Raw genomic sequence first — 22,245 nt, 5'->3', positions numbered from 1 at the left:
TAAAAGTAGTTCCCAATTTTTTAAAAGTATCTCAATAATGTAATGTGTTTCCTTTGAGCCATCTTGGGTGAAAATTTTCAAAACACTGTTTTCCCCATAAAACTACTTTCTCAGATGTCCAATATACATGATGAAGTATCAACAATTGGGTTTCAACAGACACTAATGTTTGGTTTGGTTTGGTTTTATTAGAGCTAAACCATATTTGTGTGCTGGGGTCAAAATTCCTCCTTTTTGTTGCTGTATCTGTTTCTCTTCATTAGTAGCAATTTCTTGAACCCATAGGAAAAAACCTTTTATTGCGTTAGCAGGGTTAATGGAGAAAAGTGGACATTTTCACAGCTGGACAGAATAAATATTTAAAGCTGCCTGTTGGCCTGCAGCATCAGCAAGTGATTCCTTTCAGCTTCCATAGTGTCAGATTTGGAATGCCTGGTGTTTTAATAATTGATAGCTGCCAATTAATAACTTGTCAATCGGTTTTCTATTTTTTTTTTTTTTTGTAGGTTGCCCTGAAGATGTTAAAAACTTTATTGTTGGGATATCCCTGGTGATCCAGTGGCTAAGACTCCACATGCTGGGTTCGATCCCTGGTCAGGGAACTAGATCCCACATACAGCAATGAAGATCGAAAATCCCAATTGCCAAAACCTAGATTGGGCACAATCAAATAAATAATTTCTTAAAAGTACTCATTGTTTTCATGGCATTCCAAAGTTGTGTACCACTCCAAAAACATAATGACTGTCAGTATAAATATTTGTTACCTGGTCTTTAATTGACAAGCTAAAAAATTAAGGCAATTAATTTAGCATGTTGTGCTACCTTTGTTTCTGGTAAATAAGAGCTTTCAAATTATGTCCACTGTGGGTGTCATTGCATATCCAGCTCAATAATGTCCCTGCTCATCCTTTACATAGGACACATCCATAAACTAATTATATCAGTATTATCAATAGGGGTTTCTTGTGTTAACAGGTCATTCCTGGGAGCAAGAAGTTAATCCAATCTGTTAACAAAATGCAATCATTTTTTTTTTTCTGTTGTGATGCTGGAAGTTGCAAGACTAGAGTAGATCAAGCCAGAGTAGTACTGGGAATTCCCTGGCCACCCAGTGGTCAGGACTTGGTGCTTTCACTGTGGGGCATCCAGGTCTGATCCCTGGTCAGAGAACTAAGATCCTGTAAGCTATACCATGTGGCCAAAAAAACAAAACAAAACAAACCCACAAAAACCAGAGTATTAAAGCAACAATACTTCATAAGAAGTCTGTTGGCTTATAGAATTGTGTGGCGTGTTTTGAAAGTATAGAAGAGACTGTAAGACATAGTTAAAGGAGACCCCATTACTACTTCTTCAGTAGCCTTCCATAAGAGAGTCGCTTCTGAAATAACCATCACACAAAGTGAAAGTCCCTTTGCTACCAAGTCTAATTTAGTTTTGTAGCATAAAAGCAAGTCATCGACAAGCATTTTTGTAAAAGCATTGGAGTAAGACAATAACCGTCTACAAGGGCAAAAGCCTTACGCGTGGTTAAAGACCTGATAACAATGCAGTCGTCAAAGAAAAAACCAACAAAAAAAACAACAATGCAATCGTCAAAGAAATTTGGCTATTTCTGTGACATACAAATTTTAAGATATTAATAATAGCTAGAAGGGAGAAGGCAATGGCAACCCACTCCAGTACTCTTGCCTGGAAACTCCCATGGACGGAGGAGCCTGGTAGGCTGCAGTCCATGGGGTCGCTAAGGGTCGGACACGACTGAGCAACTTCACTTTCACTTTCATGCATTGGAGAAGGAAATGGCAACCTACTCCAGTGTTCCTGCCTGGAGAATCCCAGGGACGGCGGAGCCTGGTGGGCTGCCGTGTATGGGATCACACAGAGTCGGACACGACTGGAGCGACTTAGCAGCAGCAGCAGCAGCAGCAGCAGCAATAGCTATAAACATGACTGTATCTTGGAATACTTAAAATTTGGGGAACTTCTAGAACATGTGTTTTAATAAACGTCCGACAACATTGTCCATGTCACATTTGGCTCCATATTAATTCCCCTAGTCTGAGTACAAGCTGATGAAGGGGTTCTGGAGAATATGAGGGGCGGGGCCAGAGGGGCTGGCTAGTAAATTGGTTCAAGGCCGAGGGAGGAGTGGGCCTGACAGTGAGAAGGGAGCGGAGGGGTAGATTGGATTGTCAGTGGGAAGGTGGGGCAAGGGGCGGGGCGTGGTGGGCGGTGCTTGTATTAGGGATGGGGTGGCCTATAAAAAGGGCAGACTTGGCGCTGGAGGCGCAGAAGACAAGGTGACCGGTTAGTCCACCAGGAGCACTGGCTGCGATGCAGGGTATGACTCTGGGGTCTGCGAGGCCACGGGGCTGTGCTGGGTGGGGGTCGGCTGTGCTGTGCTGTGCTTCCTGTGGAGGAGAGGGTCTGCAGTAGTCGGCTGGCAAAGCATGGGTTGAGAGTTTGGGGACTTGAGGATGGGCCTGGTGGGGGTGGTGAGGATGGACAGGCAGCTGGCAGGGTTTGGGAATGGCACTCTTGGAGGGCAGCTGGCGGGGTCTGGCCGTCGGAGCTGCAGGTCCCTAACATTTGGACACTGACTCTCCCGCAGCGGCAACCAAGCCTGGAGAGGAGACCATGTGTACCTCAGCTTCCAGAAACTGGCCAGTCGGTGTTTGCTCTCTGAAGCCTGAACCCAAAGAGACGCCAGGCCCGAACCAACTGCCCATCGAGATGCTCCGGGAGGTGCTGAGCTACCTGCCTCCACGCATGCTGATCCGGCACTGCCGCCTGGTGTGCCGGCGCTGGCGAGACGTGGTGGATGACTGGGACCTGTGGCGGAGCATCCTGCCCTGGAAACACCCCAACCTGTGGCCTGTCATCCGCACCTGCTTGCCCCCTGCTGACAACCCAGGGCCCTGCATCCTGGGCCGCTTCTGCGAGCGCAGACCCATAGGACGCAACCTCCTCCGGAGCCCTCGTGGCCTAGGTGGGGAGCCCAGGAAAGAGGTCTTACTCCAGGGAGAACGTGGGAGGCACCAGACGCATGGGGCGCTTGGACTCCGTGAACCGGGTGGAACTGGATCCCAAGAGAAGAGTGGGAGTTTCCCCAAGGGAAACCCCCGGGGAGACTTATCCCTGGGCGGGTGGGTTGGCAAGGAACTTGGGCACTAACTGTTTTCATTTAACAGGAGGCTCCCAGAAATGGACCGTGCTGAGCCGTGAAGATGACTGGACGGAGGAGAAGGAAAACTTGGAGGTCATGCCAAGGGCCTATATGCAAACCAGCTTCCTGTCTTCCTACAGGTGAATGTCCCTCTTCCGCAAGGGCCAGGGTGGTTGTTGAGTACTTGCCCGGTTCTCATTGACCTTTCCCCATCTTTCCTAGGAGGTATCACAAGAAGCAGGTGTTGGACCTGGAGAAGGAGGGTCTGTGGCGCGAACTCCTGGATAGTGGAAACATTGAGATCTGTGTCTCTGACTGGTGAGTGTCATGACAAAAACGGCCCTTTGGCTGATCGCTGATCTTGGCTTGAAATTTTTTAAATTTCTAATTATATTCCTTGTATGTACCTGTGTGGGGTTGGCACAGAACAGTATGAATGGCAAATCAGAAGAATATAAAAATGCATGAATACATTAGGACAAAATTCTCTGGGAGAAGTAGAATGGACTTCTATGTCTAAAGAAGTGGGGCTATGGGAAGTCTCTGTAAAACGAGATAACTGTGTATTTACACCAGTTATTACTCTTATTTTTACATTTTTAATTTCAATCACCAAAAAAGCACGTATCTTGGTTGTGCAATGCAGTGAATTATCACAAAGTGAACACATTCATTTCAATCAAGAACAGGACATTGCTAGCAAACCCCACCCCCATATGCCTCATGCTCTGTTCCCCATCACTTTCAACCCAAGGGTAGTACCATCCTGAATTCTGTTGCCATAGATCAGTTTTGTTCATTTGGACATTTAATATATATGGAGTTGTACAGTATATAGTATATGGTCTTCTTTTAACCAATAACATGTTTGTAAATTCATCCATAATTGTATGGAGCTGCTGTTACTTTACTTTCACTGGTTTATAATATCCATTACGGGAATATACCATAATTTATCCATTTACCACTGAAGGACATGGGATGTTCTGTCTTTGAATCTTGTTGGATATCCCATCACTAATTTATGTAGATTTCTCTATGCTGTGCTGTGCTCAGTCACTTCAGTTGTGACCCCATGGACTGTAGCCCACCAGGCTCCTCTGTCCACGGAATTCTCCAGGCAAGAATACTAGAGTGGATTGCCATGCTCTTCTCCAGTAGATTTCCCTGGATCTGTTTAAATGATAGGAAAGAAAATTGTATCTTAAAAACACCACCATTGTTCACATTGGAAGTCACATCTTTTACCGCCAGTGGAACACAGGATAAGAAAGAATATGGGAGGAAGTACCTTGAAGAGCATGGCTCTAGTTCATTACTTCGGAAATGAATGTGCATGCAGAGTGGCTGGGGAGCTTCTTTAGTGTAGACTGATTCATTGGGGATGCAGAGGGGCTGAGCTCCAACATGACACTGATGGTAGAAGTCCTGGGGACCACAGAACTATTTTGCACTTGCATGCATGAGAAGGCCATTCAGATGAAGCAGGTAGACCCCCAGCGAGATGGGAAGGCAAGTTTAACCTTCAGGTTTTCCCTTCTCCCACAGGCGGAACGACCGACAAGGAATTGACTGCATATATCAGCTAACTGTCCATCTTCTAGATGCCAACCAGGCCATCCTGGACCATTTCTCTCCACTGCCTTTTCCCATCCGGCGTGGTAGAAACAGTGTCTCTTCTCGGGTAAGTCTCTGCAGGGGTGTGGGAAAGCACAGTGGGGCTTATGATGATCTACGGCTGTATAACAAATTGCCCTCAAATTAGTGACTTAATAACAACAGCACTCATTTCATCACGTTTCATGGTTTCTATGAGGAGGGCTCTTCTGGGAGTTTCTGGCTCTGGTGTCTCGTGTAGTTCCCTTCAGACACTGGCTGGAGCCAAAGGGCAAGGTGGGCTGTGAGTGTGTACACAGCAGCTGGTGGCTGGCCAGGCAGCTCTGGGTTTAGTCTCAGAGCTTGGCCTTGGGATCTCCCTGTTTGCTCTAGCTGGGGCTTCCTCCCAGCATGGCGGCTTCAGGGCAGGCAGCTGCTTCCTGGTGGCTCTGGGCTCCATGAGGCTGCTGGAGAAACTAGCAGAAGCTGCATTGCCTCTGACCCCGCAATGGAAGTCACTTGGTGAAAATCACTCAGCATCACTCCCACCACACTCTTGGTTACAGTGAAACCCTCCCAGATTCAAGGGGGTGGGAATTAGACTCCACCCCTGGGTGAGCAGAGGCATGATTCTAGAAGGACATGGGGAAGTGGAGACATTGTTGCAGCCATCAAGGGAAAACACCACCTGCCAGAAGCTCTAACTCAGCTTTTGAAAACACACTGAGAATTAACCTCTTTTTCTGTCTACAGGCCAGCCACGTGTTCTCCAACATCAAGAAGGGCGTTCGCTTTGTGTCTTTTGAACGCCACATCTGGGACTTGGAGTTCAGAAATGAGCAGTATGGAGTGTGTCTGATGAACTCCACTGTCTTCGTGCGGGTCTGTCTACCCTAATCAAGGGCTGTCCTTGAAGACCACCTGACCTTCCTTCCAGGAGCTGGGACCAGTGGCTGAGCCATCTCAGTACTCGGGGACTTGTAGCTGCCTGGCCTCTGGGAACCTCATGAATCCAGTCAAAGCTTCTACTGGGCCCTGTCTTTAAATTCCGGAAGCTACAAGAAGAAAGCTCTTCCATCAGACTTATTGGCTGCTGCTACTCTAAGACAACTCCTGTTCTACCACAGGAGAACAGTGAACCCGTGAAATGCTGTAGCGGGACAAGGCTCCTCACCCTCCCCCGACGCCAGGCACCTCTGGTTCAACCCACATGCCCTCTGCCCTTGTCTCCTCCTGGTTCTGCATCAGAAGTTTTATTGGTCCCATGTAGGAAGCCCTCTCCTCATATCTAGAAGCTCATCCCCATGGCTGAGAAAATTCCAGCCACCACTGGTGGTGAGCTTAACCTCGTGGGGTTTCAAGACTGGGAACAGGACTCAGAGCAGAAAGTCAAACTACCTCAAAAACTGTTTGGAGACAGACAGAGGGTTCTGCCCACCCTGTGAACAATGAAGTCGTCCCCTGAGCCCAACTCTACCCTGGATTGTATTGTATGTAAAATTACTTTGTAATTTTGAAATTATTTTCAAATATGGAGAGGATAATTAAGGAACATCTTTTAAATCATAGGTAATACATATAATTTTGCCAAAACTGTCTCAGCTCTTTTTTAATAGAAATACATTGTTACTGCCTTGGTGACTACTTGGTTCAGAGTAAGGAATTGTTTCAGTTGAGGAAAAACTGCAGAAGAAAGCATCAGGAGAAGGTGTTCTCCAGTGGACAGAATAGAAGAGTCAGAACCCTATTTCCCAAGCCTTAAGGAAATCATGGGGTCAAAGGTTATCAAGCAGCATTAAAAGACTTAGGCCTGTGGTAGACCTGGGCACCGTGTCACAGGGACACCACATTTGTGACATTCTGGCCACAAGGGTGAGAGAGCCATGCAACGGCAGGATCCGGCTGTCCCCACCCCAGTCCAGGGGTCATGGCTGCCCCCTGCCTGCTGCAGGATCCCTAAGGAGCTCCAGGTCTCCGGATGGAAAGCAGATGAAGCCGCTGCTGCCTTTGATGTGTCCACCTTGAACTGTCCCCCCACTTGCAGTAAAAGATGGGACACACCCTGAGGGGAGGATATTTTGTCAGTTTCATTCTAAGGGGAGTTGACAGGTTGAAACAGACCTAAGAGTTGTGACCACATGTTATGTGGGTCCTGAAGGATCCTGTGTGGTCCTTCCTCCTGCTCTAATGAGCTCTATTGCTCTGGCCTGGGTCATAGTTAGGACAGTTTAGCTCTGGAGAATATTTTGGGGTCAACTGGAGGAATTTGGATATGAGGAATATGAATCAGGCGTTTACAGAAAATTAAAGGTGGAGACAATTGCCCTAAAGAAAAAGCAATCACTGGTCCAGTGTTAAGAGTCTGCCTACCAATGCAGGGGACGTGGGTTTGATCCCTGCTCCAGGAAGATTCCTCATGCAGAGGAGCAACTAAGTCCGTGGCCACAACTACTGAGCACATGCTCTAGAACCTGTGCTCCACAAGAGAAGCCACCATAGTGAGAAGCCCACGTACCACAGCTAGAGAAAACCCACACAGAGCAACAAAGACCCAGTACAGACAAAACAGATGAACAAGAAAAAGGAAAGGCAACCATAGAATTTAATTTGGACATATAAATACACTTCTATTTTTATTGTCCATATATGCATATGTGTAAGTATGTACGGGCTTCCCAGGTGGCACTAGTGGGAAAGAACCCACCTGCCAATGCAAATAAGACTCAGGTTCAATCCCTGGGTCTGGAAGATCACCTGCAGGATGGCATGGCAACTTACTCCAGTATTCTTGCCTGAAGAATCCCATGGACAGAGGAGCCATTTGGGCTACAGTCCATTGGCTACTCACAGAGTCAAACACAACTGAAATGACTTAGCACACACCCATATATGTAGGTATGTGTGTGTGTATATATATACACACACACACATATACCTTTTTAGGCCACAACAGCATGAAACCTAGAAAACTACAGGAAAAATAATTGTTCCATGGAAGCTAAACAACATGCTGGTTAAAAAAAAACGATGGGTCAATGATGAAATCAAAGAGGAAATTTAAAACTATCTTGAGACAAATCACATTGAAAACATAACCATGCAAAATCTATGGGATGCAGCAAAAGCAGTTCTAAGAGGAGCATTCATAGTGACACAGGCTTTCCCAAAAAACAAACAACCAACAAGCCCTGACATAAACAACCTAACCTAGCACCTAAAGAACTAAGAAAAAGGAAGACTAAAGAAAGCCTAAAGTCAGCAGAAGGAAAAAAATAACATACACTTTTTCAAAGAATAAAAATAATAAAATCAAGAGCCAGTTTTTTGAAAGAGTAAACAAAATAGACAAAGCTCTGGCCTGCTCTCCAAGGAGAAAAGCGAGAGGACCCAAATAAATAATATAAGAATTCAACAAGAAGAAATGGGGAAAAAATGGGAATTCCCTCATGGTCCAGCGGTTAGAACTCTGCTTCCATTTCAGGGGCACCAGTTCAATTCCTGGTCCAGGTACTAAGATCCCACGTGCTGGACTTCCCTGGTGACCCAGTGGTTAAGAATCCATCTGCTAATGCAGAGAACATAGATTCAACCCCTAGTCCAGGAAGATCCCACATGCCACGGAGCATCCAAGCCCATGAACCTCAACTACTAAGTCCATGTGCTGCAACTTCTAAAGCCTCCTGCCTGGTGCCCACGCTCCGCATCAAGAGAAGCCACCGCTGTGAGAAGCCCACACACTGCACACAAGAGTAGCTCCTGCTCTCCAAAACTAGACAAAGCCTGGACATAGCAGCTAGGACCCGGCACAGCAGCTAGGACCCAGCTCAGCCAAAAAATAAAGTGAACAAACTTCCAAAGAAAGAGGAGAAATAGCAACGGATATTACAGGCATTTTTAAAAAATTAAGAGAATACTATGAACAATAATATGCCAACATTTTAGACAACCTAGAAGAAATAGACAAGTTTCTAGAAATATACAACGCATACAACAAAACTGAATCAGGAAGAAATAGATAATTTGAATAAACCTATCACTAGAAGTGAAATCGATTTTGCAATTTTAAAACTCCCTGCAAACAAAAGTCCAGGACTGATGGCTTCACTGGGGAATTCTACCAAACGTAAGGAGAACCTTTACTGATTGCTCTCACACTCTTCCAAATAACTGAAGGAGAGAACACTCGCAAAGTCATTCTATGAGCCACCATCACCCTGATACCAAAACCAGATAAAACCACTCCAAAAAGGAAAACTACGGACCAATATCTTTGATGAATATGATGCAAAAATTCTCAACAAAACACTAGTAAACCAAATCCAACAAAGAGCACACACCTTTATCAAGCTGGATTCATCCCAGCATCACAAGGATGATTCAACATATGCAAGTCAATCGACATGATACATCACATCAACAAAGGACAGAAACCACGTGATCGTCTCAATAGATGCAGAAAAAGCATTTGATAAAATCCAACATCCACCCACAATAAAAACTCATGTCAAAGTGAGTATAGAGGGATCACATCTCAACATAATTATAGCTACTTATGACAAATCTACAGTCAACATAATGCACAACAGTGAAAAACTGAAAGCCTTCCCACTAATCTGAAACAAGACGTAGAGGCCCACTCCCACCACTTCTGTACTATATTATATTGGGAGTCCTAGCAACCAGGATGAGACAAGAAAGGAAATAAAAGACATCCAAATTGGAAGAGAAGAGGTGAAGCTGCCTTAAATGCAGATGACATGCTAATATATAGAAAAAGCATTAAAGACTTTACACAAAAATACTGGAACTGACAAACAAATTCAGTGAGGTAGCAGAATACAAGATTAACACACAGAAATCTGTTGCATTTCTTTACCCTGACAATGAAATATCAAAAAGTGAAAAAAAAAAAAAAAAAGCCCTTTTAAAATTTCAACACAGACATCCCTTGTGATCCAGTGGTTAAGAATTCACCTTGCGATGCAGGGGACAAGGGTCCGATCCCTGGTCAGAGAACTAAGATCCCACATACCTCAGAGTAACTAAGCCCACACACAAGTACTGAGCCCTCACACTCCGGAGCCTGTGAGCCACAATTAGAAAGCCACAGCAGAGATTCTGCATGCCACAGCTAAGACCCAACACAGCCAAATACATAAATATTTAAACAAACAAAAAATTCCATCAAAAAATAAATACCTTAGAAATAAATTTGACAAAGGAGGTGAAAATCTTATATGCTGAGAACTATAAAATATTGATAAAGGAAATTGAAGGTGATTCAAAGAAATGGAAAGATATCCCATACTTTTAGATGGGAAAAAATGAATATTGTTAACAGTATTAATGTTGTAATATTTTGATAGCACCATCCAGAGATAAGGACATATATTTTTAATGTACACACAGACATTGGGCTTCCCTGGTGGCTCAGACGGTAAAAAATCTGCCTGACAATGCAGGAGACCTGGGTTCAATACCTGGGTTAGGAAGATCCCCTGGAGAAAGGCATGGCAACCCTCTCCAGTATTCTTGCCTGGAGAATCCCATGCACAGAGGAGCCTGGTGGGCTAAATCCAGGAGGTCGCAAAGAGTCAGATACGACTGAGTGACTAATACATACATACATACATCTAGATAGGCACAGACAGAGATCTCATACCTTCACTGCTTAAGTTTCAGAAAGCCTCTGTCCCTCTCCCACTTTTTTCTCTCCCTTTCTGTTTTAAACTCCACTTATTGAGCTAAGGCTGTAGTCTCAGATGATGTGGGCTGTTTTACCTTTCAAGGACATACCAAGAGTTATAACTTTAAGGTTTCTCCTAGGAGATCGTTTACTCTCTCAGGGTCAGAATTTTGAAAAGGTGTTTTATCAAGCTGACTTTCTCTAAATGTCAAAAAAGCTCCCTCCTGGCCATTTAAGAGTTAAGATAAGTGTTCACGAGCACTGGCTCTGTTCCAAATGTACATGAAACCAGATGGAGTTGGAGTGAGTGACTGCCCATCTGGGAGCTTTCCTCCTATCGGAAAGCACGCACAACATTGACCAGAAGGAGGAATCCAGGACGGCTCTCCCCTAGGGGGCGCTGTCCCGTGCACGGCTTCTGAAAAGCACTCCCATTACTGTGACATCAAAAATGGAGCCCTAACTTTTTCAAAAGGCCCCTGGGGTGCCTTATACACCTTCCCCTCCTGGAAGCCATTACTCTAAAATCATTATCTTCTAGGTGGAAAGCCCTTTTGGAACCCAGTTATATTTGTTTTTCTTCTTAATCAGCATACTCCATGGGATATGATTCCAAAAATTAACAGTGATTGTCTCTCAGGAGGAAATTGAAGAATGGAGATGCAAACTTGCTTGTCAGTATTTTCCCTTTGAGCTTTACTTGAAGATTTTTTTTTACCTATTTTTTAAACCACTTTTTAAACCTCTGATTGGATCCAATCAATTTTCATAATCTCATTAGCAAACAGATTACATCAAAAAAATAATGTATCGCTATGGACAGAAGCAATATGAACTCCTTATTGCCAAATTCAGACTTAAATTGAAGACAGTAGGGAAAACCACTAGACCATTCAGGTATGACCTAAATCAAATCCCTTATGATTATACAGTGGAAGTGAGAAACAGATTTAAGGGACTAGATCTGATAGACTGCCTGATGAACTATGGACGGAGGTTCGTGACATTGTACAGGAGACAGGGATCAAGACCATCCCCATGGAAAAGAAATGCAAAAAAACAAAATGGCTGTCTGAGGAGGCCTTACAAATTGCTGTGAAAAGAAGAGAAACGAAAAGCAAAGGAAAAAAGGAAAGATATAAGCATCTGAATGCAGAGTTTCAAAGAATAGCAAGGAGAGATAAGAAAGCCTCCCTCAGCAATCAATGCAAAGAAATAGAGGAAAACAACAGAATGGGAAAGACTAGAGATCTGTTCAAGAAAATTAGAGATACCAAGGGAATGTTTCATGCAAAGATGGGCTCGATAAAGGACAGAAATGGTATGGACCTAACAGAAGCAGAAGATATTAAGAAGAGGTGGCAAGAATACACAGAAGAACAGTACAGAAAAGATCTTCACGACCCAGATAATCACAATGGTGTGATCACTCACCTAGAGCCAGATATCCTGGAATGTGAATTCAAGTGGGCCTTAGAAAGCATCACTACGAACAAAGCTAGTGGAGGTGATGGAATTCCAGTTGAGCTATTTCAAATCGTGGAAGGTGATGCTGTGAAAGTGCTGCACTCAATATGCCAGCAAATTTGGAAAACTCAGCAGTGGCCACGGGACTGGAAACGGTCAGTTTTCATTCTAATCCCAAAGAAAGGCAATGCCAAAGAATGCTCAAACTACCACACAATTACACTCATCTCACATGCTAGTAAAATAATGCTCAAAATTCTTCAAGCCAAGCTTCAGCAATACATGAACCATGAACTTCCAGATGTTCAATCTGGTTTTAGAAAAGGCAGAGGAACCAGAGATCAAATTGCCAACATCCTCCGGATCATGGAAAAAGCAAGAGAGTTCCAGAAAAACATCTATTTCTGCTTTATTGACTATGCCAAAGCCTTTGACTGTGTGGATCACAATAAACTGTGGAAAATTCTGAAAGAGATGGGAATACCAGACCACCTGACCTGCCTCTTGAGAAACCTATATGCAGGTCAGGAAGCAACAGTTAGAACTGGACATGGAACAACAGACTGGTTCCAAACAGGAAAAGGAGTACGTCAAGGCTGTATATTGTCACCCTGCTTATTTAACTTCTATGCAGAGTACATCATGAGAAACGCTGGGCTGGAAGAAGCACAAGCTGGAATCAAGATTGCCAGGAGAAAGATCAATAACCTCAGATATGCAGATGACAACACCCTTATGGCAGAAAGTGAAAAGGAACTAAAAAGCCTCTTGATGAAAGTGAAAGTGGAGAGTGAAAAAGTTGGCTTAAAGCTCAACATTCAGAAGACGAAGATCATGGCATCTGGTCCCATCACTTCATGGGAAATAGATGAGGAAACAGTGGAAACAGTGTCAGACTTTATTTTTGGGGACTCCAAAATCACTGCAGTTGGTGACTGCAGCCATGAAATTAAAAGACGCTTACTCCTTGGAAGAAAAGTTATGACCAACCTAGATAGCATATTGAAAAGCAGAGACATTACTTTGCCAAGAAAGGTCCGTCTAGTCAAGGCTATGGTTTTTCCAATGGTCATATATGGATGTGAGAGTTGGACTGTGAAGAAAGCTGAATTGATGCTTTTGAACTGTGGTGTTGGAGAAGACTCTTGAGAGTCCCTTGGACTGCAAGGAAATCAGACCAGTCCATTCTGAAGGAGATCAGCCCTGGGATTTCTTTGGAAGGAATGATGCTAGAGCTGAAACTTCAGTACTTTGGCCACCTAATGCAAAGAGTTGACTCATTCGAAAAGACTCTAATGCTGGGAGGGATTGGGGGCAGGAGGAGAAGGGGACAACAGAGGACGAGATGGCTGGATGGCATCACTGACTCGATGGACATGAGTCTGAGTGAACTCTGGGAGTTGGTGATGGACAGGGAGGCCTGGCATGCTGCAATCCATGGGGTCACAAAGAGTTGGACACGACTGAGCGACTGAACTGAACTGATGGACAGAAGGGTGTTGTTTCTAAAGTGTGAAAGAGTGAGTTGTTTGGCCGTGTCCAACTCTTTGCGACCCTGGGGACTGAGGTGGTTTCTAAGATTTGCTTCAAATCGCTCGGGGGGAGCAAGTGAGAGGGTATAGAGATGAAAACAGATTGGCCAGGAGTGAACTGTTGGAGCAGGGTGCTCCTTCCATTCTTCCAATTTGGGACATGTTAGAGAACCTCGGCAGTAAAAGTCGCATTGAAAGTGTACACTTTGAAAAGAAATTTGTCCTGTATAAGAGTCAATCCATGTCTCAGAATTCAGGGTCTCCCACCCAGACTACTGATGGCCTCCTTTCCCCTTTCCTGCTCGATTTCCCATAGCACTGACCACCTTCCAACGTACAAGGTCATTTCCATGTTAAGTCTATGTTCATGATGGCCCATGTGAATCACAGTCTGATTTCATGCTTATTTCATTTGTTAAAAATGTTTTATTCTCTTCTACATTTGTGGAGTGGAGAAGGCAATGGCACCCCACTCCAGTACTCTTGCCTGGAAAATTCCATGGACGGAGGAGCCTGGTAGGCTGCAGACCATGGGGTCTCGAAGAGTCGGACACGACTGAGCGACTTCACTTTCACTTTTCCCTTTCATACATTGGAGAAGGAAATGGCAACCCACTCCAGTGTTCTTGCCTGGAGAATCCCAGGGACTGGGGAGCCTGGTAGGCTGCAGATCATGGGGTCGCACAGAGTCAGACACGACTGAAGCGACTTAGCAGCAGCAGCAGCAGCACATTTGTGGAGAGGATTGGAGGGGAAGGGTGGCAGTGGGGGAGGGCGGGGAGGGGTGGTTTATTGGTCACAATCCTTGGCATGCAGGGATCTTAATTTCCTGACCAGGGATCAATCTCACCCCCCGCTATAGCAGAAGCTCAGAGTCTTAACCCCTGGACTGCCAGGGAAATCCCAGGGGATTTTATTTTTTACTGATTTCCCAATAGTATCTAATTTGCTTATCATGCCTCCTACTTACCATGTCTCTCCCTAGAAGGTAAGTTCCATGTGGGCAAGAATCCAGGTCTAGTTCTACTTGCTGATATTGAAATTATATATGTAACTCCCCTTTTATTTTTATTGGATAGAGTCAGTATACAGATTAAAACTAAAGATTCTTGAGCCAGCCTGAGTGAAAGTCGCTCAGTCATGTCTGACTGCTTGTGACTCCATGGACTGTATAGTCCATGGAATTCTCCAGGCAAGAATACTGGAGCCGTTCCCTTCTCCAGGAGGTCTTCCCAACCCAGGGACTGAACCCAGGTGTCCTGCATTGTGGGTGGATTCTTTACCAGCTGAGCCACCATGGAAACCCAAGAATACTGGAGTGGGTAGCCTATCCCTTCTCCAGCAGATCTTCCTGACCCAGGAATTGAACCAAAGTGTCCTGCATTGCAGGCGGATTCTTTACCAGCTGAGCTACCAGGGAAGTCCTCTGAGGTACCTGGTTAGGTTCAAATCCCAGCTCTGCCACCTGCCAGCCGTGTGACCTTGGGCAGGTCACTTGGCCTCAGTTTTCTGAGCTGAGTGAAGTAAGGACATAGCCATATCTACTATTACCCTGATTGGTAATAAAAGACTCCATGAAGGTGGACTGGGGCTTCCCCAGTGGCTCAGTGGTAAAGAATCCACGTGCCATCCAGGAGACATAGGTTCCATTCCTGGGTCGAGAAGATTCCCCTGGAGAAAGGAATGGCGGCCCACTTCAGTATTCTTGCCTGGGAAATCCCATGGACAGAGGAACCTGGCAGGCTGTAGTCCATGAGGTCACAGAAGAGTCGGATACGACTTACAACATGACTAAACAACAACAACAGCCCTTATTTAGGGAGTCAGATGGAAATGCATTTGCTTCCTGCTGGAGCCTGTTTTCTCCTGTGCAATGTGATCTGAGTTAGTGATATTGGGTACTTAAAGGTGATAAGAATTTTATGCGACCTAATGAATAGGAAGCCTCCGACTGAGATGTCTGACCCAAATAACAGCAATTGCTCAGCACCAAAGGCCTTCTTTTTCTTTTTAATGGCAAAGACCCAGAAGCAGAAGAAATTAAGAAGAGATGGCAAAAATACACAGAAGAATGTTACAAAAAAGCTCTTAATGACCCAGATAACCATGATGATGTGGTCCCTCACCTTGAGCCAGACATCCTCAAGTGTGAAGTAAAGTGGGCCTTAGAAAGCATTACTATGAACAAAGTTAGTGAAAGTGATGGAATTCCAGCTGAGCTATTTCAAATCCTAAAAGATGATGCTGTTAAAGTGCTGCACTCATTATGTCAGCAAATTTGGAAAACTCAGCTGTGGCCACAGGACTGGAAAAAGTCAGTTTTTCATTCCAATCCCAAAGAAAGGCAATGCCAAAGAATGCTCAAATTACCATACAGTTGCACATGCCAGCAAGATTATGCTCAAGTCCTTCAACCTAAGCTTCAGCAGTACATGAACCAAGAACTTCCAAATGTACAAACTGGATTTAGAAAAGGCAGAAGAATCAGAGATCAAATTGCCAACATACACTGGATAGAGTTGATATACAGATTAAAAGCAAGGATTCAAACTCAGGGAGATAGTGAAGGACAGGGAAGCCTGGCAGTTCATGGGGTCGCAAAGAGTTGGACACAACTGAACAACAACAATTTATTCATTTATTTTTGGCGGTGCTGCTTCTTCGCTGCTGTGCATGGGCTTTCTCTAGTTTCAGTCTTCCAGCTTCCTCATCGCGGTGGTTTCTCTTGTTAGGGTGTGTGGGCTCGAGGGCACACGAAGACCTGAGTAGTGACTACATGTGGGCTCAGTAGTAGTGGTGCTCAGGCTTAGTTGCCCTTAGGCGTGTGGGATCTTTCTAGACCAGGGATCAAATCGGTGTCGCCTGCATTGGTAGGTGTATTCATAACCACTGGACCACTGGGGAAGTCCTGCAACCTGGTTAGGGACACTCCAAGGGGTCACTGGTGGGGATGACAATGACAAGACTGACTACTTCAGCCAACCCCTCCCTCCTCCAAGGCTTTTCTTCAGTCGAGTGGTGGTCCCAATACAGCCCAATGGAGGGATTTTCTGGAGATCACCCAGGGAGGAAAGGGAGGGGCAGGCTTGTAAGTACAAGCAGAGGGAGGAGGGGCAGGACAGTGAGAAGGGAGGGGCAGGCAGAGAATGTGGAATCAGAAAGGGAGTGGGAGTGGGTGGTGAAGGGTTGTGCTGGGTAGGAAGAAAGGAGGGGCCAGAAAATAAAAAGGGCAGATGTAGAGATGGGGGTACCTGAAGCTTGGCTGCCTGCAAGGAGCAATGAGTGAGATACAGGGTGGGGCTCCGGGGCTGCACGGCCCCAGAGGGGACTGGGTGGGGGGCGGCTGTGGGGCGCACGGTGGAGAGTGGAGGAGATGGGAGCCTGGCAAGGACAGCTTGGGAGTCTGGGGACTTGAGGACGGGGCTGGGGGTGATGAAGATAGGGAGGCAGCTGATGGGGTTTGGGGGAGTGACAGCCTTGGGGTGTGGCTGGTAGGGGTGGGGCTGGTGGAGGCTGGAGGTCATGGAAACTCTGACGTCTTGACACCGGGTCTCCAGCAGCGGCAGCCTGGCCTGGTGAGGACGACCTGTGGGCCTCTGGGGGCCTGCCTGCCAGTGTTGCCACTCCGGACATGGAACCCGAGGAGGTGTTGGACCTGAACCGACTGCCTAACGAGCTGCTCCAGGAGGTGCTGAGCTACCTGCCCCCAAGCACGCTGCTCCAGCAATGCCGCCCGGTGTGCCGGCGCTGGCGAGATGTGGTGGACGGCTGGGACCTGTGGCGGAGCATCCTGCCCTGGAAACACCCCGACCTGTGGCCCGTCATCCGCACCTGCCTGCCCCCTGCTGACGACCCCGGGCCCTGCATCCTGGGCCGCTTCTGCGAGCGCAGACCCATAGGACGCAACCTCCTCGGGGGCTCTCAGAGCTCTCGAGGCCTAGGTGGGAGCCCAGGGAAGGGTCCTTGTGGGAGCACGTTGGAGGATGCGAACGGGGCAGGCATGGGAAAGACGAGAGGCCTGTACCTGGACGAGTGGGCTGGCGGGGAACTCAGTCACCAACCTTTTTTTTTTTTTTTTTAATGGAAGGATTCTTGAACCGGATGGTGCTGACCGCAGGGGCTGCCCAGGGTGCAGAGGAAAACGCAAGGGTGGGCCCGCTGATGGCCTATAGACAGAGATGGTTCCTGTCTACCTACAGGTGATGTCCCTAGTTCCCCAGGGTCAGGGCGGTTGTCCAGTACTTGTTTGGTTCTCATTGACCTTGCTCCCTCTTTCCTAGGTGGTGTCAACAGAAGCAGGTGTTGGACCTGGAGAAGGAGGGTCTGTGGCGGGAACTCCTGGATAGTGGAAACATTGAGATCTGTGTCTCCGACTGGTGAGTGTGGTGACAAAAACAGCCCTTTAGCTGAGCATTGGCCTTGGTTTGGGTGACTTCATGTAGGTCTCTTAACAGCCCCTTAGATAAGCAGGAAGGTAAATGACTTCATCACCATCAGAGCTTTAGCACTTAGCAACATCCTCTCCCTGAACCCTCTCTCAGCCCCCAAAGGGACCTGGATTGGAAGATGCCTGGTTGGATCCTAGCAGAGGATTTGGGTCCAACTAAGTCTTGTCTGTAAATGAGATGCTCCTTGGTTCAGGAGGGGACAAGATAGAAGAGTTGTCTAAGAGGTCAGATTCTGGAACCAGACCTCTCACACTCAAATCCCAGCTTCCTGGCTTTGTGGCCTTGGGCAAGTCACAGTGATGCCTGCATTTCCCTATCTTCATAAGACAGGGTTATATATCAGCCACAAAGCCAGTTGTTTCAGTGGAGAAAAAGCTGTAGAGAAGAGTGGGTTTTTAAAAAAATATCTATTTGCTTTACTGTGCTGGGTCTTAATTCCACCATGAGGGGCTGGCATGTAGGATCTAGTTCCCTGACCAGGGATCAAACCCGCCCGCCCCCACTTAAGAATCCAGAGTCTTAGCCAATGGACCACCAGGGAAGTCCCTGAGTTTTTATTTTATTGTATTATTTATAGGGTCTGCTGGGCCTTTGCTGCTGTACGAGACTTCTCTAGCTGTGGCGAGCAGGGGTTACTCCCTAGTTGCAGTGCACGGGCTTCTCATTGTGGTGGCTTCCTCTTGTTGCAGGGCACAGGGTCTAGCGCTCAGGCTCAGTAGCTGTGGTGCACGGGCTCAGTGCCTCTGTGGCATGTGGGCTTTTCCTGGATCAGGGAGCAAGCCCCTGTCTCCTACATTGGCAAGCCGGTTCCTTACACACTGAGCCGCCAGGGAAGCCCTCACCCAAGTTTTTACTAGGGCTTTATCATGTGTTAACCTCCAGATCAATTCATATTCCATACTTCATGCTAAGTCACATTGTTATCTGGAGTGGCTGGCCTCCATTATGTGACTATAGTGGAGGATGTGGTCAGCCCCAACCATTTCATATTGACAGGTCATTTGTGTGTGTGTGTGTGTGTGTGTGTGTGCGCGTGTGTGTGATTGGCACAGAACAGTATGAAAGGTAAGTCAGAAGAACACACAAATATATTAATACAGAAATAAGACAAAATACTACAGGAAGAAGTAGAATGGGCATCTGTTTCTAAGAAGCAGAGTGATATGAAGTCTCTGTGAAAGATAGTTGTTTGTGTGTTTGTACAGCCTATTACTCCTAATTTTTTAAATTTTAATTTCTTACATCAAAACATAGCTATCTATTTGGAGGTCGTTTCTTTGATGTTGCTGGATAGCCCATCACCACTATATTTAGGTGCCCCTGGATCTTGTTATACGACTGATAAAAAAAAAAATTGTACCCTCAAAAGGTACAATTACCTTTTACAATTAAAAAATTAAAACATTACCATTGTATACATTGGAAATGACATCTTGGCCACCACTGAAATATATTATAGGATGAGAAATAAGACAATGGAAGGAGGTACCTTGAGGCTTCCCAGATGGCACCAGTGGTAAAGAACCTGTCTGCCAATGCAGGAGATATGAGACATGGGTTTGATCCCTGGGTCAGGATGATCCCCTGGAGGAGGGCATGGCAACCCACTCCTGTGTTCTTGTGTGGAGAATCCTGTGGGCAGAGGAGCCTGGAGGGCTACAGTCCACAGGGTCACAAAGAGTCAGATACAACTGAGCGACTTAGCACGCACATGCACCTTTAAGCCTGGGATTCTAGGTCATTCCTCCTGAAATGAATGTGCAGACCAGCTGCGGAGCGTGTTTGGTGCAGATGGATTCAGTTAGATATGCAATGGGGTCAAGCTGCCCCGTGACACTGACGGTGCCAGTTCCCATGACAACACTTGGTACTTGTATGCATGGCAAGCCCTTTCAGGTGAAGGCAGGCAAACCCCCAAAGAGATGGGGTGACCAGTTCAGGCTTCACAGTCTCCCTTCTGCCATAGGTGGTTCGATGACCGAGACGCTGACTGTTTATATCGTCTAATTGTCCAACTTTTAGATGCCAACCAGGTCGTCCTGCATCACTTCTCTCCTTTGCCTTTTCCCAGCGATCGGTTGGGCAACGGTTTCTTCTTTGAGGTGAGTCTCTATGAGGGCTGTGGGAAAGGACAGTGGAACCTATGATGATCTATGGCTGCATTAACAAATTGCCCCGGAATTTAGTTGTTTAATATCAACAGCAGTCATCTTATCTCCTCTCACAGTTTCTATGAGGACGATTTTGCTGGGAGTTTCTGGCTCTGGTCTCATGTCGTTCCCTTCAGACACAGGCTGGAGTTGAAGGGCAGGGTGGGGTGTGAGTGTGTACACAGCAGCTGGTGGCTGGCCAAGCAGCTCTTGGTTTAGGTTCAGAGCTTGGCCATGGGATCCCCCTGCATGGTCTAGTTGGACTTCCTCACAGCATGGCAGCTTCGGGGCAGTCAGCTGCTCAGGGCTTCACCATGAGGCTGCTGGAGAAACCAGCAGAAGCTGCATTGCCTCTGTGATCCTGCTGTGGAAGTCACTTGGTGAAAGTCACCCAGCATCACTCCCACCACACTCTTGGTTACAATGAAACCCACCCAGATGCAAGGGGGTGGGAATTAGACCCCACCCCTGGGTGAGGAGTGGCATGATTCTAGAAGGATGTGTGGAAGTAGAGACCTTGTTGTAGCCATCTATAGGTAATACCATCTGCCAGAAGGCCCCCAACTCAGCTTTTGAGGGGAAGGCCATGGTACAGTGGGACTTAATCTCTTTTTCTGTCTACAGGTCAACCACGTGTTCTCCAACCTCAAGAAAGGCGTCCGCTTTGTGTCTTTTGAACACTGGGTCCGGGACTTTGAGTTCTCGTGTGAGCAGCACGGAGACTATCCATTACACCCGAGTGTGACCGTGCGGGTCCGTCAAGCACTACCTGACCATGCCTTTCAGGCTCTGGGACCCTTTGCCGAGCCGTCTCAGTATTAGGGACTTGTAGCTCCTGGCTTCTGGGGATCTAATGAATCCAGTTGAAGTTTCTAATGGGCCCTGTCTTCAGGTTCTGGAAGCTACAGGAAGAACGTTCTTACATCAGATTTACTGGTTGCCACTGCTCTAAGGCAGGCACTGTTCTAGTAAGTGGAGACGCACAGATGAAGACAGAGAGATGGTGAGAGGACTCCTCGTCCTCCCCCCACGCCAGGCCCTCTGGCTCAGCCCCTGTGCCCTCTGCGCTCGTTTCCTTCTGGTTCTGCTGCAGAGGCTTCACTGGTCTTGTGCAGAAAGCCCTCTCCTCATGTCTGAACTGGAAGCTCATCCCTATGGCTAAGAAAATCCCAGCCCCCACTGGTGGTGAACTTAACCTCATGGGGTTTCAAGACTGGGACCAGGACTCAGAGCAGGAAGTCAAACTGCCTCAAAAACTGGAGACGGAGGGTTCTGCCCACCCTGTGAACAGTGATGTGGTCCCCTGAGCCCAACCCTACCCTGGATCCTACAGTGTATAAAATTATTTTGTTACATTTTTAAATTCTTTTCAAATATGGAGAGAATAAATCAAGAACATATCTGCCAATCATAGGTAATAAATGTAATATAATCTTGCCAAAGTGTCTCAGCAGTTTTTAATAGCAATACAGTGTTACAGCCTGGGTGACTACTGGATTCCGAGTAAGGAGCTGTTTCAGTTGAGGAAAAACTGTACAGGAGGAAACATCTAGAGAAGGTGCTCTCCAGTGGAGAGAATGGCAGAGTCAGAACCTTATTTCCCAAGTCGAGGAAACATCTAGAGAAGGTGTTCTCCAGTGGAGAGAATGGCAGAGTCAGAACCTTATTTCCCAAGTCCTGACGGATGCTAAAGCTGAAACTCCAATACTTTGGCCACCTCATGCGACGAGTTGACTCATTGGAAAAGACTCTGATACTGGGAGGGATTGGGGGCAGGAGGAGAAGGGGACGACAGAGGATGAGATGGCTGGATGACGTCACTGACTCGATGGACATGAGTTTGAGTGAGCTCCGGGAGTTGGTGATGGACAGGGAGGCCTGGCATGCTGCAATTCATGGGGTCGCAAGGAGTCAGACATGACTGAGTGAATGAACTGAACGGAAGGAAATCATGGGGTCACAGGTTATCAACCAGGGTTAGAAGCCTTAGGCATGCAGTGGATATGGGCACAGTGTCACAGTGACACCACATTTGTGACATTCTGGTCACGAGGATGAGAGAGAACCTTGCAATGGCAGGATCTGGCTGTCCCCACACCAGTCCAGGGGTCATAGCTGCCCCCTCCCTGCTGCAGGATCCCTAGGGAGCTCCAGGTCTCTGGATGGAAAGCAGATGAAGCCGCTGCTGCCTTTG

At 46.6% G+C, this 22,245-nt stretch overlaps 3 protein-coding genes across 3 annotated transcripts; all 3 read left to right on the top strand.

The window, feature by feature from the left end:
* The first annotated feature begins 2,477 nt into the window (after positions 1–2,477).
* On the top strand, positions 2,478–3,180 carry LOC133229431 (F-box only protein 27-like). The gene has a single exon (XM_061385802.1). It carries the CDS (start codon positions 2,644–2,646, stop codon positions 3,178–3,180), a length of 537 nt encoding a protein of 178 aa, XP_061241786.1. The 5' UTR covers positions 2,478–2,643.
* A 21-nt stretch (positions 3,181–3,201) lies between these two features.
* On the top strand, positions 3,202–6,330 carry LOC133230566 (F-box only protein 27-like). Its single transcript, XM_061388218.1, has 4 exons — positions 3,202–3,312; positions 3,395–3,490; positions 4,721–4,856; positions 5,522–6,330. Exons 1-4 carry the CDS (start codon positions 3,269–3,271, stop codon positions 5,663–5,665), a joined length of 420 nt encoding a protein of 139 aa, XP_061244202.1. The 5' UTR covers positions 3,202–3,268; the 3' UTR covers positions 5,666–6,330.
* A 10,661-nt stretch (positions 6,331–16,991) lies between these two features.
* Positions 16,992–21,097, top strand: LOC133229430 (F-box only protein 27-like; the record flags this gene model as incomplete). Its single annotated transcript, XM_061385801.1, has 4 exons — positions 16,992–17,485; positions 17,734–17,829; positions 19,868–20,003; positions 20,676–21,097. Coding segments are annotated over 4 exons (924 nt in total), but the record flags the coding sequence as incomplete, so codon positions are not given.
* Positions 21,098–22,245: the final 1,148 nt, after the last annotated feature.

Source organism: Bos javanicus, chromosome 18, assembly GCF_032452875.1.
Source record: "Bos javanicus breed banteng chromosome 18, ARS-OSU_banteng_1.0, whole genome shotgun sequence".
NCBI classification, from domain to species: domain Eukaryota; kingdom Metazoa; phylum Chordata; class Mammalia; order Artiodactyla; family Bovidae; genus Bos; species Bos javanicus.
The sequence above is the reverse complement of the archived record's forward strand: the minus strand, read 5'-3'. Positions and strand labels throughout refer to the sequence as shown.